At 40.2% G+C, this 19,943-nt stretch overlaps 1 protein-coding gene across 1 annotated transcript in view; it reads right to left on the bottom strand.

Moving 5' to 3' along the window:
• Positions 1 to 19,382, bottom strand: part of LOC119735612 (phospholipid transfer protein C2CD2L-like) — a 76,325-nt gene extending 56,943 nt beyond the window's left edge. The window contains exons 1-3 of the mRNA XM_038209382.1: positions 18,643 to 19,382; positions 12,498 to 12,593; positions 1,146 to 1,265 (exon numbers count right to left, since the gene is read on the bottom strand). Coding sequence (XP_038065310.1) covers positions 1,146 to 1,265; positions 12,498 to 12,593; positions 18,643 to 19,125 — 699 coding nt within the window. The 5' untranslated portion in view covers positions 19,126 to 19,382. The remainder of the gene's footprint in view (positions 1 to 1,145; positions 1,266 to 12,497; positions 12,594 to 18,642) is intronic.
• Between the last annotated feature and the right edge of the window lie 561 nt (positions 19,383 to 19,943).

The raw sequence follows: 19,943 nt of genomic DNA, 5'->3' as shown, positions 1-19,943 counted from the left end.
ATTCTAGTCTTGGCGCAAGACTGAATTTGTTTTTTGTTTTCCTAATGCAGCCGGTCCCGAAACCGTGCAAGTGCTGTCCATTGGCCGGTTATAAATGAAATCTAGTCTAGGGAATATGCGCTCAGATCTGAGAAATTCCAAGCATGTATACGTGAGCACATTAAAGGGAAAATACAACATTTGCAAACATCAAAAAATAAAACTACCGTACCAAATCATTTTGAAATACCTTGCTGGACTGTTAGTGAATGACAGTGTAAAGCATCCTGTAAAATCATGGCACCTGGTATACTGTCATTTTCAAGAAAAGTGGTATTTTTGTATCAATTTCCAACGCTGATCGGCTGATCAGCGTTGGAAACAACTGGCTTTTTTTTCCAAATACTGGCCCCAATTGACCATCGCACTTGTTTGCAATCGAACGGGTACGAGCCAGCTAGACTGGTTCCCTGACCTTACAATTCCTTAATGTATGTAAACTGCTCTGTTTCTTCTTATATGGAGTCAGGGAACCAGACTACAGGAAAATGATCGTTTTTCTTGATCGTTTTTCTATAGCATTTTCGAACCCAAAACCTCAAAAAAGTCAGTGTAACTATATTTGCTATATATTTCCAACCCCCCAATTCCATTCATTTCTGAAAATTACAGCAAAAGCAAATGATGTATATTCCCTTTAAGTCTCCAGCTGTTTACCTACAGCCACCTCTTCCCCTGCCATGCCTTTTACACCTACTGGTAGGCTAGTCACCAACTGTCATATTTCAAGCAAGCACTGTGACTAGTCAAATTCAGTCCACAGACAAAAAGCAGGCAAGAAGTACCGGTAGGCACAGCTGGCTTATCAATCACCTACAGTCAGAGCATAGCTCTATCAGGTTACCGAAACAGTCACAGCCAGTCAATCCTGCCTTGTGTAGGCTGGGAGCTCTTTAAAACTGTTGAAAATATAGTCACTTTGACTGAGTGAACAGTCACTTTGACCGATTTTGACCGAGTTAGTGAAAGGACAACTTTGCGCAGAATGTATGTTTGCATAGGAGGGTTAACTGCACTTGTCGGGGATCAGACCAGCTGTTGCGTTTACAGAAACAACAATCCAAATCCAGTCTTGAGCCAAGCCTGTCTGTCTGCTGACTACCCACCTTCCCGATGAGTTTCTCTATGGCTACATCGCAGGTGGACAGTTTGACACTGCTGGCCGTCTGCTGGGTGGCAAAGATGACAAACGCTACCCCTGTAGCCTCTACCTGACACGTCACAGTCTGTGAATGAAAACAAAAGATAAAGAATGGATGAAGTAACAATAGTTTCAATAATGTGGTGCTTACATTATAAATACCAAAGTCTCAATAGGGCTCGCTCAATGACGACCATGTCTGTAGGAGAACTGCAACTGCGTACTTTACGCAATCAAGCACGCATTCCGCAGTGTTGAAAATGTTCCATACACGCGCGTTTGTTGCTTGAAATGTGTTCGAAATACGACGCAGCCGATGCGCGTTATGCAAGTTGACGCTCAAAATGCCGATGCACGCGGCTGGTCTGTAGGAAATGACGTCATTTGAACGAGCCCTATAATGCTGGTTCTGAGAACCAGTTTACTGGCAGGTTGGATAGATCAGTCTGTGTGCAAAAGCAATCCTACATAAAAAAGCCTTTCTTAGGCCAAAAAAAAAAAAGTCTCCGGTTTCTGGTATGCACGCGCGTCGCCGTAGCCATGCGTGTCGGCAAAATGAAAAAGTTTTTTTTTCAATGAAAGATGATGTCTCAAAACCGCCAAACTCACTGGTTTGACTGGAATCCTGCTGCTGCACAATTTTAACGTGTTTTTAGATTGGGTTATGGTCGAGAATAAGCTTTATGTGGCCTCTCTGGACTCCCATATATTTGCACTAAGCTTAGTCGGGCACCATTTGCAGTCATCAGCCGACATTTGAAGCAAAAAAGTCAGGTAAAAAAAAAAAAAAGCCGCGTCGCCGCACCACTTTTTGGGCAAGCTCCATACCAGAAACCGGAGACTTTTTTGGGGGGGCCTTAGAGGGTTGCAGAGGCTCAAAATAGAAAAATAAAACAGTTCTTCTGAAAGTAGGGGGGGGGGGGAATCCAATTTTTAAGCTCTGGCAGGAGCGTTCATCTGGATCCAAATGATTTGCATAAAATAGTGGCCGCATGAGGTCGCTGTTCGCGCTGTATTTTTAATGCACAGTATAGCGAGGACATGCCGCCGGTCGTTTACCGTGTACGGATGAATGACGAACGCCTTGACCAAGGCTAGCTCTGACAGGGATCATTTTGATTGATTTCATGCAAGACTTACACCGGTACCGTACGGTACATGCAAGACTTCTTGCAACACTAACAGACCTTATTGTGCATTCGCACTTGTTTGAAGGGTCTTGACTTTACAACTTTAATGTACAGTACCATTACATGTATTGATAATATCATGGTGAATAAAGAAAAATTAATTTGAATATTTATATAGGTGGAGAGGTGAATGGTTCATGTATAATTTCCGAAAAGGGAAATTTCTGAAAAGAAAATTACATTTTGTAAACACACATGTTGAAAATTATCCCTTTACATTTGTGGCTATTTGGAACTTTTCACTATGTGCAATTGTGCATGGTAAAAAATGTAAAAGGTAAAGAAAAAATAATGTTAATTTTTTTGGGGGGGAGGACCCATATTGTCCTAAATATTTAATGTGCAACATGTGAATGCACAGAATATTTCAGTAAACATGCACATGTACATGAATGCAATTACCTGTGTGTATGGAAAATAATGTCAAAGTGATCTTCATGGTGACATTTGTTTTAATTAAGGTTTAACATTTCCATCATGTGTATTAAGAATACATACAAAATGTACTTGTGCAAAATTTGCCACAATACCAAATATTTGCTACATGTACCCACATGTAAATTTATATTGAATTTACATGCGTGTGCACGCACGTTCGTGGCCAATGTACCGGTGGTAGCTAGGCCAGTGCGTTAGTCTTGCACCCTGTGTTTATTGCGTTATAAGCCTCCGCGATCACATTACGGGGGATGATTAGCCATTACGCACGGCCTTGCCAGCAGAGATGGGAATGTTCGGGGGGAGGGGGGGTACACAAAAGGTTAGGGGTCACTGTGGATATAAACATGCAGTGAACACGGCAGAGGTTTCCCCGGGGCCAGTGCAGTTTGGACGATTATTAAAGGTATACACTCCAGTTGTACGCGTAAAACCTTGATTTGGAAAAGTATGGGCAAAAAGTAAGTAACCGTGCGACGTGCGTTCAATGTAGCCTACATGTAGCTACCCATCTACTGGTATTACAGTACATACGGTACATTTATCCCTATTCAGTTTTTGGCATTTTTCTCAGCTACGGCCCGTGCCTAATTCTGTCTCATTTTGACAGAACGCATCACAAGTTTATGACCTATTGTTAGAGCCATCTCTATTTGTAGAATTATCCCCTCTCAAATATGACCTGTTGTTTAGAGCCATGCATGTTGTCATAATTACTATGCAGCATTATTTTTCGGATGTGTGACGGAAAAATTGAGTGAAAAAGCAAATCAAAAAATCAGTACCAGGTTGATATAAGGGGGGTGGGTGGGATGAGAGGGTGGAATTTTTTTGGTTTTTTTTTTTTAGTCTAGTAGGGCCCAGAGTATGCCCCCTGGAAAATTATGAAATCTACAATGCTTTCTCCAGCATTCTAAGGCATTTCAAGAAGAAATTTAGGAATGCGCTGGTTTGCGGAGATGCGTTCATGCAAAATTACATGCAAAAATAAGAAAGGGAGAGTTGGGGGAGAACACTGGGAGGGACATTCTGATCCAATACCGTCGCCCCTGATGCTCTTACCGGGTACAAAGACACTTCTTTGAGCACATGCAGAATATTAAAAATAAGTTGTGCGTACGTTGCACTTAATGAGGCGTGTCCTGCCGGTGAATTTTGTTGTTCCCCCAAACGACATCCGTTTCCCATCTTCTGATTGGTCCATTACATGCATATCTAATGCCTTGTTCTCCACAACACAAACCCAAGCTAGGCTTTACGTCTTGTGAGCAATGTTCCTTCCTCACTTTAATTATTTAAAAGGTAAAATGAGAAGAAGTGAAAAACGCTCACTGAGATTCGAACTCGGATCACCTGATCAGAAGTCAGGACTACTTCCGACCAGTCTACGAATCTGCTGCCAATCGTCGGTGATTTGAACAACATTTATTGTTATAACTTATTCTCTAAAGCCCTGGACATCATGAATATGCAGAGAGAGCACCGTCTTTTGATATTGTCCAATCTCGTTTGGGAAAACGGGGCTCTCAAAAGTGGTAAAAATGCGCCCTCTCTTGCTCGCTCACGTACCCGTAGCTCATTGCGCAAGGTTGGCTCTACTAATTTTATTCTTTGCATGAGCGTCAGTCACCATCGGCAACGCGTTGAGATATCCCTCCCTGACATGCCTGAGTGGTCTCCCCCACGTCTTTCTTAAGAACTGCCAAGGGGATACTTCTGCATGAGGCCCATTTTTCAAATGTACCGGTAGCTAAGATTTTCTGATGTAACTGATTTTCCCTCCTCCCCCTACATGTATATAAGCCACGCCCACAATGTGGGGAAGAAGCAGCATGCCTGTTTATAATCCCTCCAAGCACTCCACCAATGTTAATGTCGCACATGCAATAGCCATTCCGTGCGGCAATCAAACATGCCAGACATGCCTGCAGACGTGCATAAAAACTATCAAAATATGGAACATACCACCGGATCACAACGCTATAATCCATGCAGGAGCAGATGAAAAGAAAAATGGGGTACATCAAATAAACAATGTTAACACATATATGATGTCAATGTAAGTCAAGCATTGATCTGCCGCTAATGGATGTGAGAGAAAAGTAAACGTGAAACACATGCAACAATTAATGACGGTGGAAGTTCATGACTTTATGGTGTGACCTGAGGCTGAAGATCTCATGAATATGCCAAGTGCATGGGGCAATTTTTGCTACCTGAGGCCAAACAAACAAACAAACCGCCCAACAAACAACCCATCAACAAACAAACAAACAAAAATTGTGTGTTTACGATAACATCCTAAACCCTATCTAGTCTTGGTACACGTACATGTAGGTAGTAAGGAAAATGTTATTATTAGTTAACATTTCTACATTGGTCATACCGGTACTTACCAGTAATTTGTTTACATGTACATACTTTGTTTTCATAGCACCGGTACATGTATACGTGTACTTTGATTACGGTATTCTGGTTAATTAACCTGTTTAATTGTATAGATTGACCAAGAGCACACAAATCAACTTCATCAGGGTAGACTTATTCTTACTTTCAAAATATACTTTATCAATGTAAACTATTGGCCAAATGTGGCAATGAACAAGCTCGATCGGAAATATCTCGGAAGCTGCGGGCCAACGAATTTGAGTTAAAAAAAATCAGGTTTTTTACCCCCGGGCCCCATGATGACCTTTGACCCCAGTTTGGTCATGTGACATGTTGGGGCTGGGCTACTGCTACCTTTGACAAAGTTTGGTTGAAATCGGTCAAAATATGTAGGAGCAACAGACAATTGTCAACATTTGTTACTACTACAGTAACAGCGAGACATGATGATTCAGTGTTAAGCTGCTACATGTACACATACATGTATGGCTCCGTGCACAAGTACCCCATCAACGGCCAGAAAATGAGAGTTGGGGGTGACCTAGACTGGTTCCCGATCCATCCACTGCCTTCTTCTAATGTTTCCAAAGTTATTGGAGGCGGGGATTAGTCTCGAAAACCATTGCAAGTTGAATTCGAACATATTCGCGCGCCGACGACGCTGTGGCTATAACTTTTGCACATTCAGGAAGTCGTGCATACTTCGCGCGCAAACCAGTACAGTACAGTACACGCAAGCTGTGTTTCCCGTCCACGGAGCTCTCAAAAGAGGTAAAACGTGCCCTCTGTTGTTGGCGCACGGAGCCCAAAGTCGGCAATTTGGCCACAAAAATCCAGGTGGTGTAGGATCACCCTAAACACACACTTTTTAATGCCTTTCAAAATAACAAAAGCTAATGCCATTAGAATTGAAAAAAGACTGACAAAAGCTGCATATTCTGAAATGATAAAAACACTCTCTGGACTACAAGCAAGAGAAGGGGCCCATAACTTCACAATCTCCGATGTAGTTAATACTGAATTTTGTGCAGTTACTTTTCACTCAGTGCCCCTACATGACTCTGTGCCCAAAAGCCATCAGTGTACTGTAACATGATAAAAACTCATAACAAAAGAGCGGCGTCGCCAGACAATAAAGCGCAGCGATGTGGCATGGCAGGATTGTCTACCCCTGGCTGACCGCGACTAAGCAGTTGCCATGGAAACAGCAATGAAAAATGCTAAGTGTTTGGGTGGTAGTCTAAAATTTGTCTCGCAAATTAAACCTCGCGTGACACAATGGTGATGCAGGCAATATTCTGTGTTGTATAGCATGCAAGCACATGACCAGCTTTTTCAACCAAATTTTCAACAAATCAGAGTTTAACAAAAAGTAGGTTATCACTATCAGGGCCTACTGGTATATTCTCAAATTTAGAATCTCTTGTGCCCAGCGTTCCATTGTACACACATGCACGTCAGTCTGAAAACGTTAAATTATCATCCATTTATATTTAACAGATATTTCATCAATGATTTTTAAATGTTCTATTGTGCTTTATTGTTTCTCTAAACACCTGTTATATGATTATCCTGTCAAAGGTAGATTAAAATAAAATTTAAAGATAAAAAAAAACACAGAATATTTTATTAGACAGTCATGTTTTTTGTGTCTCCAGGTGACACCCCCCCCCCCTTCATGGCTAAGATTGTAATTGTTATATTTGTCTTCGTCTGAAGTGTATGTTTGTATTGTCTTTCTGTGTCTTAACATTTAACATTTTAAGTTTAATTTAATAAGCCAAGAAAAACAAATTGTGTTTCCTATTATTATTAAATTGAAAACAAAATTAAAATAAATTTGGTGGGTGGATTAGTAAAAACAAATATTCAACAACAAAAAATTTGTGACCGTAAATGTTTATAGCCAGAAAAAAGAGGGGTGGGATGCTGGTAATAAAAGTCATGTTTTTTTTTTTTTTAATTTAGTGTTTCTTTTGGCATGCATTTTTAACAGTTACATTTGTACATGTATGTAACATGTGGATCAACTGTTCACTCTACGTTGCTATACATGTTCTGTTTAATGGCTGCACTGCACGGTGTGCCAAGACTGCACTGCCAACCAACTTGCAAAAATTGAAACAAAAAATAATTCAAACATTTCTTTATTTTTATTTTTCTTAAAAAAAAAATCAGGTTCTGCGTAATTTTATAGGTTGGGTAGGGTTAACCAGAAAAACAGGTGTTACTGATATTTATTTGGGTTCATTTTTATATAAGCCGTACTGGGTTTCCAGATGACCCTCATTCATAGATAAAACTGAAATTTTAATTTCTGATTGTACTGTGTGTACGTACAGATACATGTATACTTAGTGAAGGAAAAAACATACATACAGTGTGCATCTTATCAGATTTGACTTTATTATATCCCCTGGCCTAATGCACTGAAATTTCATTAAGTCAGCCAAAAAGATATAGCATTTTACATGTATTGAGGCCACTCTTTTTGCTTCTTCTTTTTATTAATATCCTGTTTCCCATTAATTTTTTTCAACATTTTACCAATTAAAAAAAATGAAAGTGTCTTGATGTCGCTAATTCCTTTGGCATCATTCCTTTGTATAGGCTGCAAACATGTGCATGTTAAGGGCACTAGGTCCTGAAATCCCCTAAAACATTATGTTTTAGATTGTTTACTTAGTCTATTTCAAACATCTGGTTGAAAGGAAACCAACCTAATGTCTTACCGTTCCCGAGAAAAGACAAAAAAACCCCGCTTGTTTACATCGGACATGACGGAGTATGAATACGTTGTTTGTGTCGTTCTCAGTGCACGATACACACGTTGTGTGTCTCGGGAACAGCGGTGACCAATCACCAATGCAAACAAGTGTTTTCTTCAACGTCCGCAAAAGGCGAACAATTTACGAATCAAATCACAACTAGCATCCAAACAGCTCGAACCTGGACCCTGAAATTCGTTCTCGCACGCATAATACAGGAATAACACAAAAACGCCCAATTTTGAAAGGATAGTTGTCTGTAGTTTATCTTTTAAATACTTTGTGTTTGTCTGCTTGTCTGTTTTGTACCCTGTATATGTCTGTAAAAGGACCAATAACCTGGGTTTTGTGTTCAATCTTTATATATATTGATGAAATAAAGATTTTAATATGTTCATATCCTACTTTTAAATGTTATTTCCGATTAACATCATCTCGTTCAAAGTGCGTTTTGTAGCCCAATTGGGCTGTTCCAGGACCTAGTGTCCCATTAAGTAGAACCGGTAGTAGTCCATGTTCACTAGCTCTTCTCCCAATGAAATTTTCTATTTTTAGGTGTATGGTAATTGTATTTTATGCTGAAATGTACTTAATTCATGAATTTATTTATGAAATATAGTAGACAGAAATTGTAACTACACACAATCAACTTATGGTTTGTAAAGAAAGCAGTTTAAAGTTGTATTCCCCGTGCTATTTTTCGAGTTTCATCCTGATAAAAAAAAATGCCACTGCAATACAATACAAAAGGTATTCACTTTTGAAAGAAAAAAACAATCAACGCATGTTTAGTGACTGAATTATGACTTCACAAATATTGAATTACTCGTGGCCCTTTGAATTCTGTTGTCGTGGGATAGACTGGTTCCCGCCCCACAATTTACTATCACGCCATGTTAAGATCCAGCTGCCACACTTCATCACGTTGGCAGGAGACAGACCTTTAGATCCTGCGTAGATCAATACATGACTACAACAGATTGGATTTTGAAAACCTCGATGACCGACTGTCACTGGTGACTTAAGCCTAGTTTCCCTATCGACGTAAGAAACGCAAAGTGAAATGCAAACAGGACTCAAACTGTAACGCAGACACACACATTTCATCCGAAAGTGTTGCCAACAAGTCAGACAGACGCAAACTACCTCGCAGGCGATCGGCAAAGTTGAACACGCTTCAACTTTGGCAACGGTTCCACGCACTGTCTGCGCAGTCTGCGTAAGAGGTTGTGGAATGCTCGAAGGCTTTTCCGTCATTTTTCGGGTACATGTAGCCTAAGGTGTGATGAAATAAAAATGACTATTGTTTCTGTCATAAAATGAGTACAAAAGGTACTTTTGAGAGCTGTTTTTCAAGTCCTGTCATGCCTGTTTTGACCCGAACGTGCAATTTGTGTAAAAGTCGTCGTTGCGGGCAGCAAACAAAACACAGCAAATCGTGACGTAATAAACAGGACTCCCGATGCAGAGTAGCATAAACGAGTCCTGTTTATTACGTCACGATTTACTGTGTTTTGTTTGCTGCCCGCAACGACGACTTTTACACAAATTGCACGTTCGGGTCGAAACAGGACCTGAAAAGTAGCTCTCAAAAGTAACCTTTGTACTCATTTCATGACAGAAACAATAGTCGTTTTTATTTCATCACACCTTAGGCTACATATACCCGAAAAAAGGACGGAAACGTCTTCGAGCATTCCACAACCTCTTTAAAGTCAATATGAAAACCAGGCTTTACACTGGTCTGATTCATGTCATCTGGGATCTACACCACATTGCTTGGTACTGGTTGTCCATGTACCAGTACTTTCATGACACCCAAGCAATAAGTCAAGTCTCCATGCGAATGGAAAATGTGGATGCTTCACTTCCATCCCGTTACCACTACAGCTTCTATGAACTTTTGTATCCATTCTGAATCAATTTGGCCGATTCACAATGCAGTGCACCACCAAGAATCTGTCATGGAGAGTCCATTTTTTAAGTTTACGGTCGACAAAACATGGCCCATTTGAATGAGTGTCAGTACACAACTTGAGCTAATTTGTTAAAGACTGGGGCATAGCATTCTGCCGCCTTACCAAAAAACACCATAGTGATAAAAAAAAAAGGGCAATCAGATGCTCGAATCATACGCTTACGAAACTACTGACCGGAAATTGAACAATTTCAAATGTCCCGCATGGCAAATTTGTCGACCATCTCCCACAATGCACTGGGAAAAATTAACTCTCCATGGCAAGGTCTTGGTGGTGCACTGCATTGTGAATCGCCCCGATTTGAATAGAAATCTATGCGCTCTGGTCCCAGGTTTACAATACCGATAGGCTTATGTTGTCTTGTTTTCTGTTGCAATTGCTTGGCAGCATCGTTAATCTGATACCACTCTGTCATCATGACCCGCGACGATTCGATCTTGTTACTGTCTCCCCAGCTATGTTAGGATTGGGGGGGGGGGGGTACACTGTTCTAGTCATGTGCTGATCTTTGCAGGATGTAAACCTCTCTTCTGCTAACACGATGATGAAGTGAGACAGCTGGATCTTAATGTCGTTAAAGTATGGTTTTGTATGTTTTATTTGTTAATGTAGTCTGCAGCTTGTTAAAGCTATAGTCCATCATTTGCAGCAATCCGAAAAGTAACTGGCATAATTATTGTTGAAAAACAAACTTGGTTGAAAGATAGTAAGGGGACTAAACTCCCTGTGAAATTATTCTTTCTGGGAAGCTGTCATTTTGAAGTAATCAACGAAAGAAGGCATTTCCAATGGTGATTCTTAAGAAGCACCGTAGGAAAATTTAAATTAGTAGTTCGTTTTGTTATTCAGCGCAGCGCGCACAAGTATTGGAACGACGCACACGCGCGCGCGGTTGTTATAATTCGTCGGATCAGTGCGCGACGTCGCGTATAGCTGCAATTCAAAACAATTCAAAATATGATTCAGTAACTTTTGATTTGAAATTGAGATCCTAGAATGCTGTTTTTCTCGGAATATACAGCTGAAGCTGAGCTGAAACTTCATCAGGTTAGTTGTTCAGTATCCTTCATTAGATTTTGAACAGTTTTGTTGCTTCAAACGAACAAAATGCACAAATTACAAATGATGGACTATATCTTTAAGGAGTATTCTGATACGCACAGGCATGAACATCAATTGGAAGAAACTGATGTACAGAGAGAAGTCACATGTATACACACAAAAAAGGCTACTGGTATTCTGGTACATGTACTATAGTATAATTATGTGAGGCTTTCTACTGCATGTACACTATATGTACCCGTATGGTGAGACTTTCTCAAATGTTCCATAGAGGCCCATTCTTGTGTCCTCTTATGTGACAATTAATGACCGACTCAACTTGTCAATTATACTGGTGGTTTAAAGGGAAGATACACCATTTGCAAACATCAAAACACGAAATGATCAAATTATCACGAAATACCTTACTGAATTGTTAGGGACTGACATTCTAAAGCATCCTTTAAAATCGTGGCTCCTGGTGTGCTGACATTTTGAAGAAAAACTGTATTTTTCCAGCGATGGTCGGCCGACCAGCGTTGGAGAAAACTGTTTTTTTTTCCCAACAACTGTTCCTAATTTTTCATATTTAGTTATTCTGACTTTTCTTTGCAATTGATATACATGTACACACCTATGAAGGGGTACAAGCCTGCTAGACTGATTCTCTGACCTTACAATTCCCCAAAGTGAAATAATTGCTCCGTTTCATCTTAAGTGGGGTCAGGGAACCAGACTACAAGAACATGATACGTTTTCTTGGTTTTTCCAGCATCTACAAGCCCAAAACGTGAAACAAGTCAGTTTAACAATATTTTCTCTAACATACTAATCCTCAAATCCATTTGTTTCTGAAAATTCCAGCAAAAGCAAATGATGTACAATCCCTTTAACTACACGTACACGGGTCATTTCAATACATTTTGGGTCCACTTTTTCCCCTGTCCCTGTTACATCTGACATCTCTGATTTTATCATTCCGATGCACTCCTTAATGCAGTCATCCTCCCAGAGTGATTACGAACCAACTTCGTGAGGCATACCACATGTGCATTAGTCTGGCCCCATTTTATTCATACGTCATGAAACATGCGTAGGCAACACAAATACTGGAATTTGTATCCTTGTGGAGACATTCCTTTGTTCTCGTGTACTAAAGTTTTCGACTTTGAAAGTGTAGTTTAAAAATGCTCTTATTTTAACCAGAATGAATTTCCTTCGCTGAAATTTGGACTTAATATCCCTTTTCTAAAACTCTTCCATTTGCGACAGATCAACATAGCTTGGAAATTCCTAGTTTTTGAGTAAAATCTATTTCGCGAAAACATTGTGGAGACATATTCATCTATAGAAATTGCCCTGTGGAGACGTACATGCAATCTTTTGTTTCCTATTGTACACACGTCTCCAGAGGGCACGGCGTATCAGATCAAGTCAATCTACATGTATACAGACTTTTCATTGCAACAGCGCCCTCTAGCAGCAATGCACAAAGCCAATGCACAACACTTACGAGCAGATCCCTGGGGCCGGCCTCCGCTCGGATTGCACTAATTTTAGGAGGTAGACTGCCCGCCTTCAGTCGGTCAAAGGTCACCTGAACAGAACTCTGCAAAGGTTGAAGAAAAAAAAGACAGACCAAAAGACACTATTAGTATTAATTGTGAATCAAAACTGAATTTAACCCTACGGTAACTCCCTAGGGGGTATGCAAAATGGTATTAAAATTGGAGGATTCAGGACTGTTAGGGCTATACATTACAGTATAAAATGGCCTAGAAAAAGTATTTTGTTGACGGTAATGCCCTGAAAATACTGGTAGGTAGGAAAACAATTTTACTTTTTAAATCTTTTTTAATATTTGTCTGTCCGTCAGTTATTGTTTATTTTAGCATGCGTATATACCTTTACTGTCAGTATTCTGTTAATTTGATTGACCAAAAACAAACAAAAAATTGCTGCATGAGAAAAAACTTTTTAGCATCAAAATATAATGTGTTTTGAATGTTTTGCCAAAGGTCGAAAAATTGGCCTAAAAATTCCAGGAAGGTCAGGTTACCTTTAAATCAAAGACTAATTTGTTTTTTATGCCTAAACACCTTAGGCCATATAATTAGATACAAGGGCGTCGCCAAGAATTGCATCCAAAGAATGAAATGCATTGCTTTTTTTTTTAAGGTTGTTCTGCAAAAAACAAAATTATTTTGATGAACTACCTGATGGGACATAAATAAATCAAAAATAGCTCCATGTACAGATGTATGTACGGTAAAAGGTGAGAAACACACATTGTATTTTAAATAGTTAAATAATGAAAAATCAACTGAAACAAATTTGAAGGGTGGTGCTGCATTTTACATTGAATTAAAATTGAAAAAAAAAATACTTTTGCGTCTGTGCATATTTGTAAGCAATAATAAAAACACTTTTCCATGTATTAAAATTAGAAAAATGGGTACCCAAATTTCAGATTCAGAATGTCACAGATGATCCTCTAAATCCATTGTTTGCTGCAATTACTCATAATATTGATTAAGTATTAACGCGAGCCAAATGTTAAGTAGATATTTCATACAGTGTATTGCAACAGTGTGTTACACAAGGCATGTAGTTATTGTAGTACACTGGAAATAGCCATTGCCCAGATGTACCGGTACATGTAGGTGCTCATTTGCATGTAAATGGACACAACTCAATTATCGTCCATTAAGGGTGGTTGTCAAAGGGGGGGGGGGGGGGGAGACAGACATGTATTCAACAAATCGACGGCCAGCCACGTGTACAATAATATTTGACCCAGGTAGAATTAAGGGTGCTTCATTAGCATGTAGCAGTTGCACACAGCAAATTCTGACAATCACCGGAGCGAGTGCGCAGCGCGCAACACACTGACAGGTGAATAAAGCCAATTAGGGGATGAAACACTGCGGCACGGCCAGCCACAAAGGCCCTGACTTTTAGTCCCCTGACAACGGAAATTAGGTCTGGATGTGGTAAACAAAAGCGAGGCTTTGCATCTGAACGGATACGTGTACACGTAGATTTAGCATAGAATCATTCCGTTGTTTCGTATCGCGTATGCAGACGGCCGAACGCATATGCTTGGTTATCGAAACCGTTGTCGATAAAAGTAGTTAATCTAAAATGACAGCCTACGATTTCTTCATTGGCTTCTCTTGTTAGGTTTCTTTAAAGCTATAGTCCATCATTTGCAGCCATCCAAAAAGTAACTGGCGTAATTATTGTTGAAAAACATACTTGGTTGAAAGATAGTAAGTGGACTAAACTCCCTGTGAAATTATTCTTTCTGGCAAGCTGTCATTTTGAAGTAATCAACGAAAGAAGGCCTTTCCAACGGTGCGTCTTAAGCCGCACCGTAGGAAAATTTAAATTAGTAGTTCGTTTTGTTATTCGGCAAAGCGCGCGCAAGCATTGACACGACGCACACGCGGTTGCTATAATTCGTCGGATCAGTGTGCGACATCGCGTAGGGCCTATACATGTAGCTGCAATCGGCTCAGTGAGAATGCGTCTCGGACGCTGAATTCAGGCCCAATTCAAAACATGATTCAGCAACTTTTGATTTGAAATTGAGATCCTAGAATGCTGTTTTTCTCGGAATATACAGCTGAAACTTCATCAGGTTAGCTGTTCAGTATCCTTCATTAGATTTTGAACACTTTTGTAGCTTCAAACGAACAAAATGCACAGATTACAAATGATGGACTATATCTTAAACCCTAACTCCCTAGGCCTTTTTGATAAGATGAAACCTCAATCCCGCAAAATCCTCCATTATTTCTTGAATATGGTTCGTGGAGAGGTGACCACTGCCTGAATCCTGCAAAATCCTCTGGCTTTGACTGTCAATAAGTTGAGGCAGAGCCAGTGACATCCTGGAGCAGTGCGGAGGATTTCAAGTATAATCAAGGACTAAATTTATGCTAGGCTGAGCATAAACAACACAAGGTCCGGCCAGTGTTTCCCCTGCCCATTCAAACGTGAGGTGGCCCACCTCGCTACTTTCAGTGACCACCTCGCTCAATTTTTGCCAATATCACCACCTCGCTGTGAAGATTGGCAAAAAAGGAAATATCAATTGAAAAATTTTCATTTTGTGTAATATATGAGCGTTTTCCTTTACCTCCATGCACATGTATCAAGAACTCACAATTTTGATGTGTTTTTGGAATCATCGCGCATTTTTGTGAGCGCTGCATTCTTTTCAGTTTGCAGACTGCATAAATTTCGTTTCAATCATCAACTTGAAATGTTACCACCTCGCCCAGTTCATTAGCCAGGGGAAACACTGGGTCCGGCCCAAGACCTTGACACATTGCGTACTCCGAAATCAGCAACGCACTTTTGCCATGTAACCTCAATCCTGCAAATTCCTCCAATTTGCAAAAAAGGATTTTGGAGGATTTGGTATGGTTAGGGTTTTAAATAGGCTTACAGGCTGCAGTGCCGTGAGTGGTTTCAATACACACTTGGTTTCATGACCAGAAAAAAAGGATGATAATAATAAATTGATTTTTTTTGCATTGATTGTGCTGTCATCACACAGTGAAAAAAGGTCACTGTAATAAACACGAAAGGATACACAGGGAAACAAATGTAGAGCATTGTGAACAATGGTTTGCATTGTGTATTTAAACCAAAATTTACATGTGAAGCCCAAATGAATGATTGATTTTGCAATGTAGGTAATCTGAACAGTCAATATCTGTTGACTGTAGTGTAGTCGTGGAGAATATTCTACACGCGTTAGGCATTTCAACACCTGTGAGATACAATGACACTATTGTGAATATCTGCGAGTTCATTTATTTGCCCACTCACTATTATTCACACAAATTGCATGACCACGCCCACCCTGTAATCAAATGACAATATTTTTGTGGCCTGTAATACATGCATACGCTGGGTTTTTGTTTTATTTTAATATATATATTTATTTATAATTTATTTAATTTATTTTGTTAAGGGGTGTGCGGTGGGGGATGGGCGCGGGAGGGGGGGTGCATGTTTATGGTATAAATCGAGGGCAAACAATACATAATATGAAGCATCATCAAATTATTGAGGACAGTGAGCCAAATGGAGGACGGCCTTGATTAGAAAACGTGTACAAAACCAACGGGAGCTGTTACAGTTATAGTTAACAAAAGATCGAAGATGGGGAACGATAGGAAATCCTTGATTTACACAATAAACAAACCTGTCCGTGTCTGTGTGTGGGGGGGGGGGGGGGGTGGATGTAACCTTGTTCCCAGGGTCTACATTGTACTTTCAATTTTAGGCTACAAAATGTTTTTCTGTAGGTTGTGAAAGGATAATACGGTAGGTCTCTCTCAAATGAGGTCGTCACTTCCTACAGATCGTCACGTGCATCGTCATTTTGGGCATCAATTTTTTGTGATACGCATCGGCTGCGCAGTATTTCGAAGACATTTCGAGCAACATGCGTGCGTGTTTAGAACATTTTGCCTACTGCACCCATAGCACCTGGTAGCACTGAACAAGCAGTTGTAATTTGCCTATGAGATGGCTGTCTACGTCTATCAGAGTGGTCTACATACAGGCAGGGTGACCGTAAGGTCATGACTAAATTGCTTCAATTTCAGGCAAAACGCGGTTGCGTCACAACGAAATCCGGTTCCCAGTGAACCTAAGCACCTAGCTAGACCAGGCAACCTTTCCTATTTTGCAAGGGTTTGTTTGAAAACAATTGAAGCTTTTGTAAACAAACGTACCATTTTTTTGGCAAATTTGCTGTTTTTCTGTCAAATAACCATTTTTGCAGAATTCTGCCAGAAATCTGCCAAAAAAATCCATTCTGTGAAATTTTCTGTCAAACTCGTTTTTTAACAAAAAATCTGTCAAAGTTAGCTGAAAATCGGCTAAAACGGTCACTATGCCTGTAGGCTTCCTTTTGCAATGTAGTACAAATATTGACTGCTTCGAGAGGTGTGGTAACACTAGCCTAATGAGATGATCCATGAAGCGTTCTTGTTGCTACGTTAGTTTCTATGCTGTGTTTACTTGTATATTTTTTCAGACCGAGGCAGCCATTACGGTCTTTATGACTGCACAGTAAGATAGTAAACATAACGAATTCCATGTGACTCGTTCTCGGCCAATCAAGATACAGAAACCTGTGGGTGAGGTGTTATAACCAAAAGATAGGCCTATTCAATAGATTCTAAAATTTGCTTAAAACTAGTGTCGACCTGGGCAAATAACCAGAAACAAACAATGACTTGTTAATTAAGTTGTGAATTTGTCAACCATCCATACCCCAAAAAAAACATCCACAGTGTGACTATTTTGCATAATATCCAGGATATTTTTACTCCCACCTCTTAAACTGTTATTTCCTTCCCCAACTTCTACCAAGGGACCTGGGTACTGGTACTTTGCCCAAACCAGTACGCACACAAGGTTTGTCCAGTCCACTGGGCCATTGAAAGTGATCAAAATGCGCCCTCAAGTTCGCGTCAGGAGCCCATATATACCTGACCCCAGGCATAGTGTTACATGGAGATTTGCGGTTTGATGCATCCTGATTCAACTTTCACTTTGTTTACCACATCCCATCCGGGCAAGCTTGGCGTTTGTATGCGACAGGTAAAACCCTTGTAATTCACATACAATGTACATGTAGCCGTTGGGCAGTTATGTAGACTTTTTTGGTTTGAGTCTTTATTAGGCTTTTGTATTTTTATTTTTTATCATTCCAAAATGACTTCTACAACCAATCTTTTAATTCTAATGACCCTAGACCTATTCTTGTAAGTATGACTTTGAAAAATATCTTTTGGTAGAAAATGCTAATTTTCTTATTAGACGTTTTATATTGTGATTATCGCAATCTTTATTTACACGTTATGTTTTGTCATCTTAAGCGTCGTGTTACCACAAAAACACCAAAAAATTTCCCTCAAAAACAAAAGCCCTGCCCTCTATCTATGACATTCTTGTTGGTTTTCAAGGAAAGAATGTTGCAACCTGACGCCACTTCTGCAGTTGTGTACAAAGTCTGTGGAGAGTCAAGAAAATGTTCAACGTATTTCCTAACAAAATTGAAAATGTTTATCAGTGCCAGATTCATGTCTTTGTCATCGTAATTTGTGAAATAAATGACCTTCATTGAGATGATATATGAAGAAAAAGTGGCGTCAGGTTGCAACATTCTTTCCAAGAACATCTAGTTGGGTGAACTCCAACATGTCCAATAACATTTAATTCTAGTTCACCAGAGCAGAGGCATCAAAGGAGACCCCTGACAAACTAAAGTCGCCAGCGCAGCCGATGTGCCGTAGGCCTAATTATGAACAAATCATAGAAAGCATCAGCGAAAATAACTTTTACTAACAAAAAAACAAGTTAGTAAAAAGTAAAAGGAACTGGCGCCGGCCAAATATCCACTGCTTCAATTAAAATAAATTATCTGCCATGTCTGCTCATGCAAAAATATGCAAATTAAACTTTAGTGATGTTGGTTTATATTTTTACACTTATCATTATGCACTTTTTACCAATATTGAATATTTTGGCCGGTTGGCGTAACGTAGTAAACAAATCAGTTCGGCCAATATCATGATTGAAAATAAACATAACGCTAGGATCATCCTAGCTAGATTGAAAATACCTACCCCTCGTTTTCTTGTCTGATCATTAAGTGCTTTTAACCAGGCCGTTAATAACTGTCCGGGGGCCTGCGACTGGTGCATATACATCCAAGCAACGAGAGAGTTCAACCACCGGCACGTCTCGGCGCCGGCCTCCCCGGGGCCTCCGGGCGTCTGGCCCGGCGTCGCCTCGCTCCAGCCGCCCCTTCCCGGACTTCCGCGTACGGCCCCGTTCCCGCCGTCCCTGCCGCCACCAGCAACTTTCTGGCCCTTGGGTCTCCTCATTGAGTCGTACCATGACACCGTGGCCACCACCACGGCGGCCAGAACGACCCAAAAGATGAGCAGAACGTCCAAAACGTCGATTTCTCCCGACTGGAGAGCCGACAGAAAGTACGCCGACAGGCCGGCCATTTTGTTGAGCCACTCGGTGATGCCGTGCGTCCACGCGTTGTTGTCAACAGTAGCACCGGTGCCGCTACTTTCTGCTGCTTGCACGGATGACATATTTGGCCAAAACAACAAACCGTGCAGAAGAAATTGTATACACGGGAAGATCGTTTAGTGTCCCGGGGAGCTCGTCTTCAGGCCTTGCAGCGGTCACACTGACATTTTTTATGAGCTTTGCTAGTGGAGCCGGAGACAGAAAAAAATCCTGCTGGAAGAAGTCGCGAGTTTGGCATTCCATGCGGTTCGTCTCATCCTTGGCCTTGCGTGCACGAACGATACGTCCGTCCGTACAGTACTACACAGCCGTTTTGTGCATGTTGTATTTTGTACAACATAAATTATGGCCGCCCGCCCACTTTAATACACATCAATATCGGTACAAATATATATAGAAACATAAAGAGTCTTGTTATTAAAATTATGCGAATTGGGGATTTTAAAGAGAATAGGACACACATTTAACTGACTTATAAACGTCTCAATCTTTGTTTTTTTTTCTGGAAAATATCAAAATCAAAGTCTTGTGTCTTTGTGATAAAACGAAATTGTTAGATATGACCGCAATTAAGTTAATTAATAGTGTCACAAAAAAGTCACAAAAATCAAGTTGACCCATTTTTTGAAAATGACGAAAGTGACCACCTTTAAAGCCAATTAACCTTGTAAGTGTATGAACATTTGAGCGTTATTATACGTTGCGACGGAAGCCAAAAATAAAGTTACAAAAAACAGGTCAATTAATTTGGTTATTCATTATTTGGTAAAGCCATTATTTATACCGCGGCTCAGCGCAGCCACGGCTATGTTAAAAAGCGCCCTCTTTTGTACAAAACTAGCAAGTGACAGGGAAAACAGTTGGGAAAACACTTTATCAA

Source organism: Patiria miniata, unplaced genomic scaffold (assembly GCF_015706575.1).
Source record: "Patiria miniata isolate m_02_andy unplaced genomic scaffold, ASM1570657v1 HiC_scaffold_29, whole genome shotgun sequence".
Taxonomy (NCBI): domain Eukaryota; kingdom Metazoa; phylum Echinodermata; class Asteroidea; order Valvatida; family Asterinidae; genus Patiria; species Patiria miniata.
The sequence above is the reverse complement of the archived record's forward strand: the minus strand, read 5'-3'. Positions and strand labels throughout refer to the sequence as shown.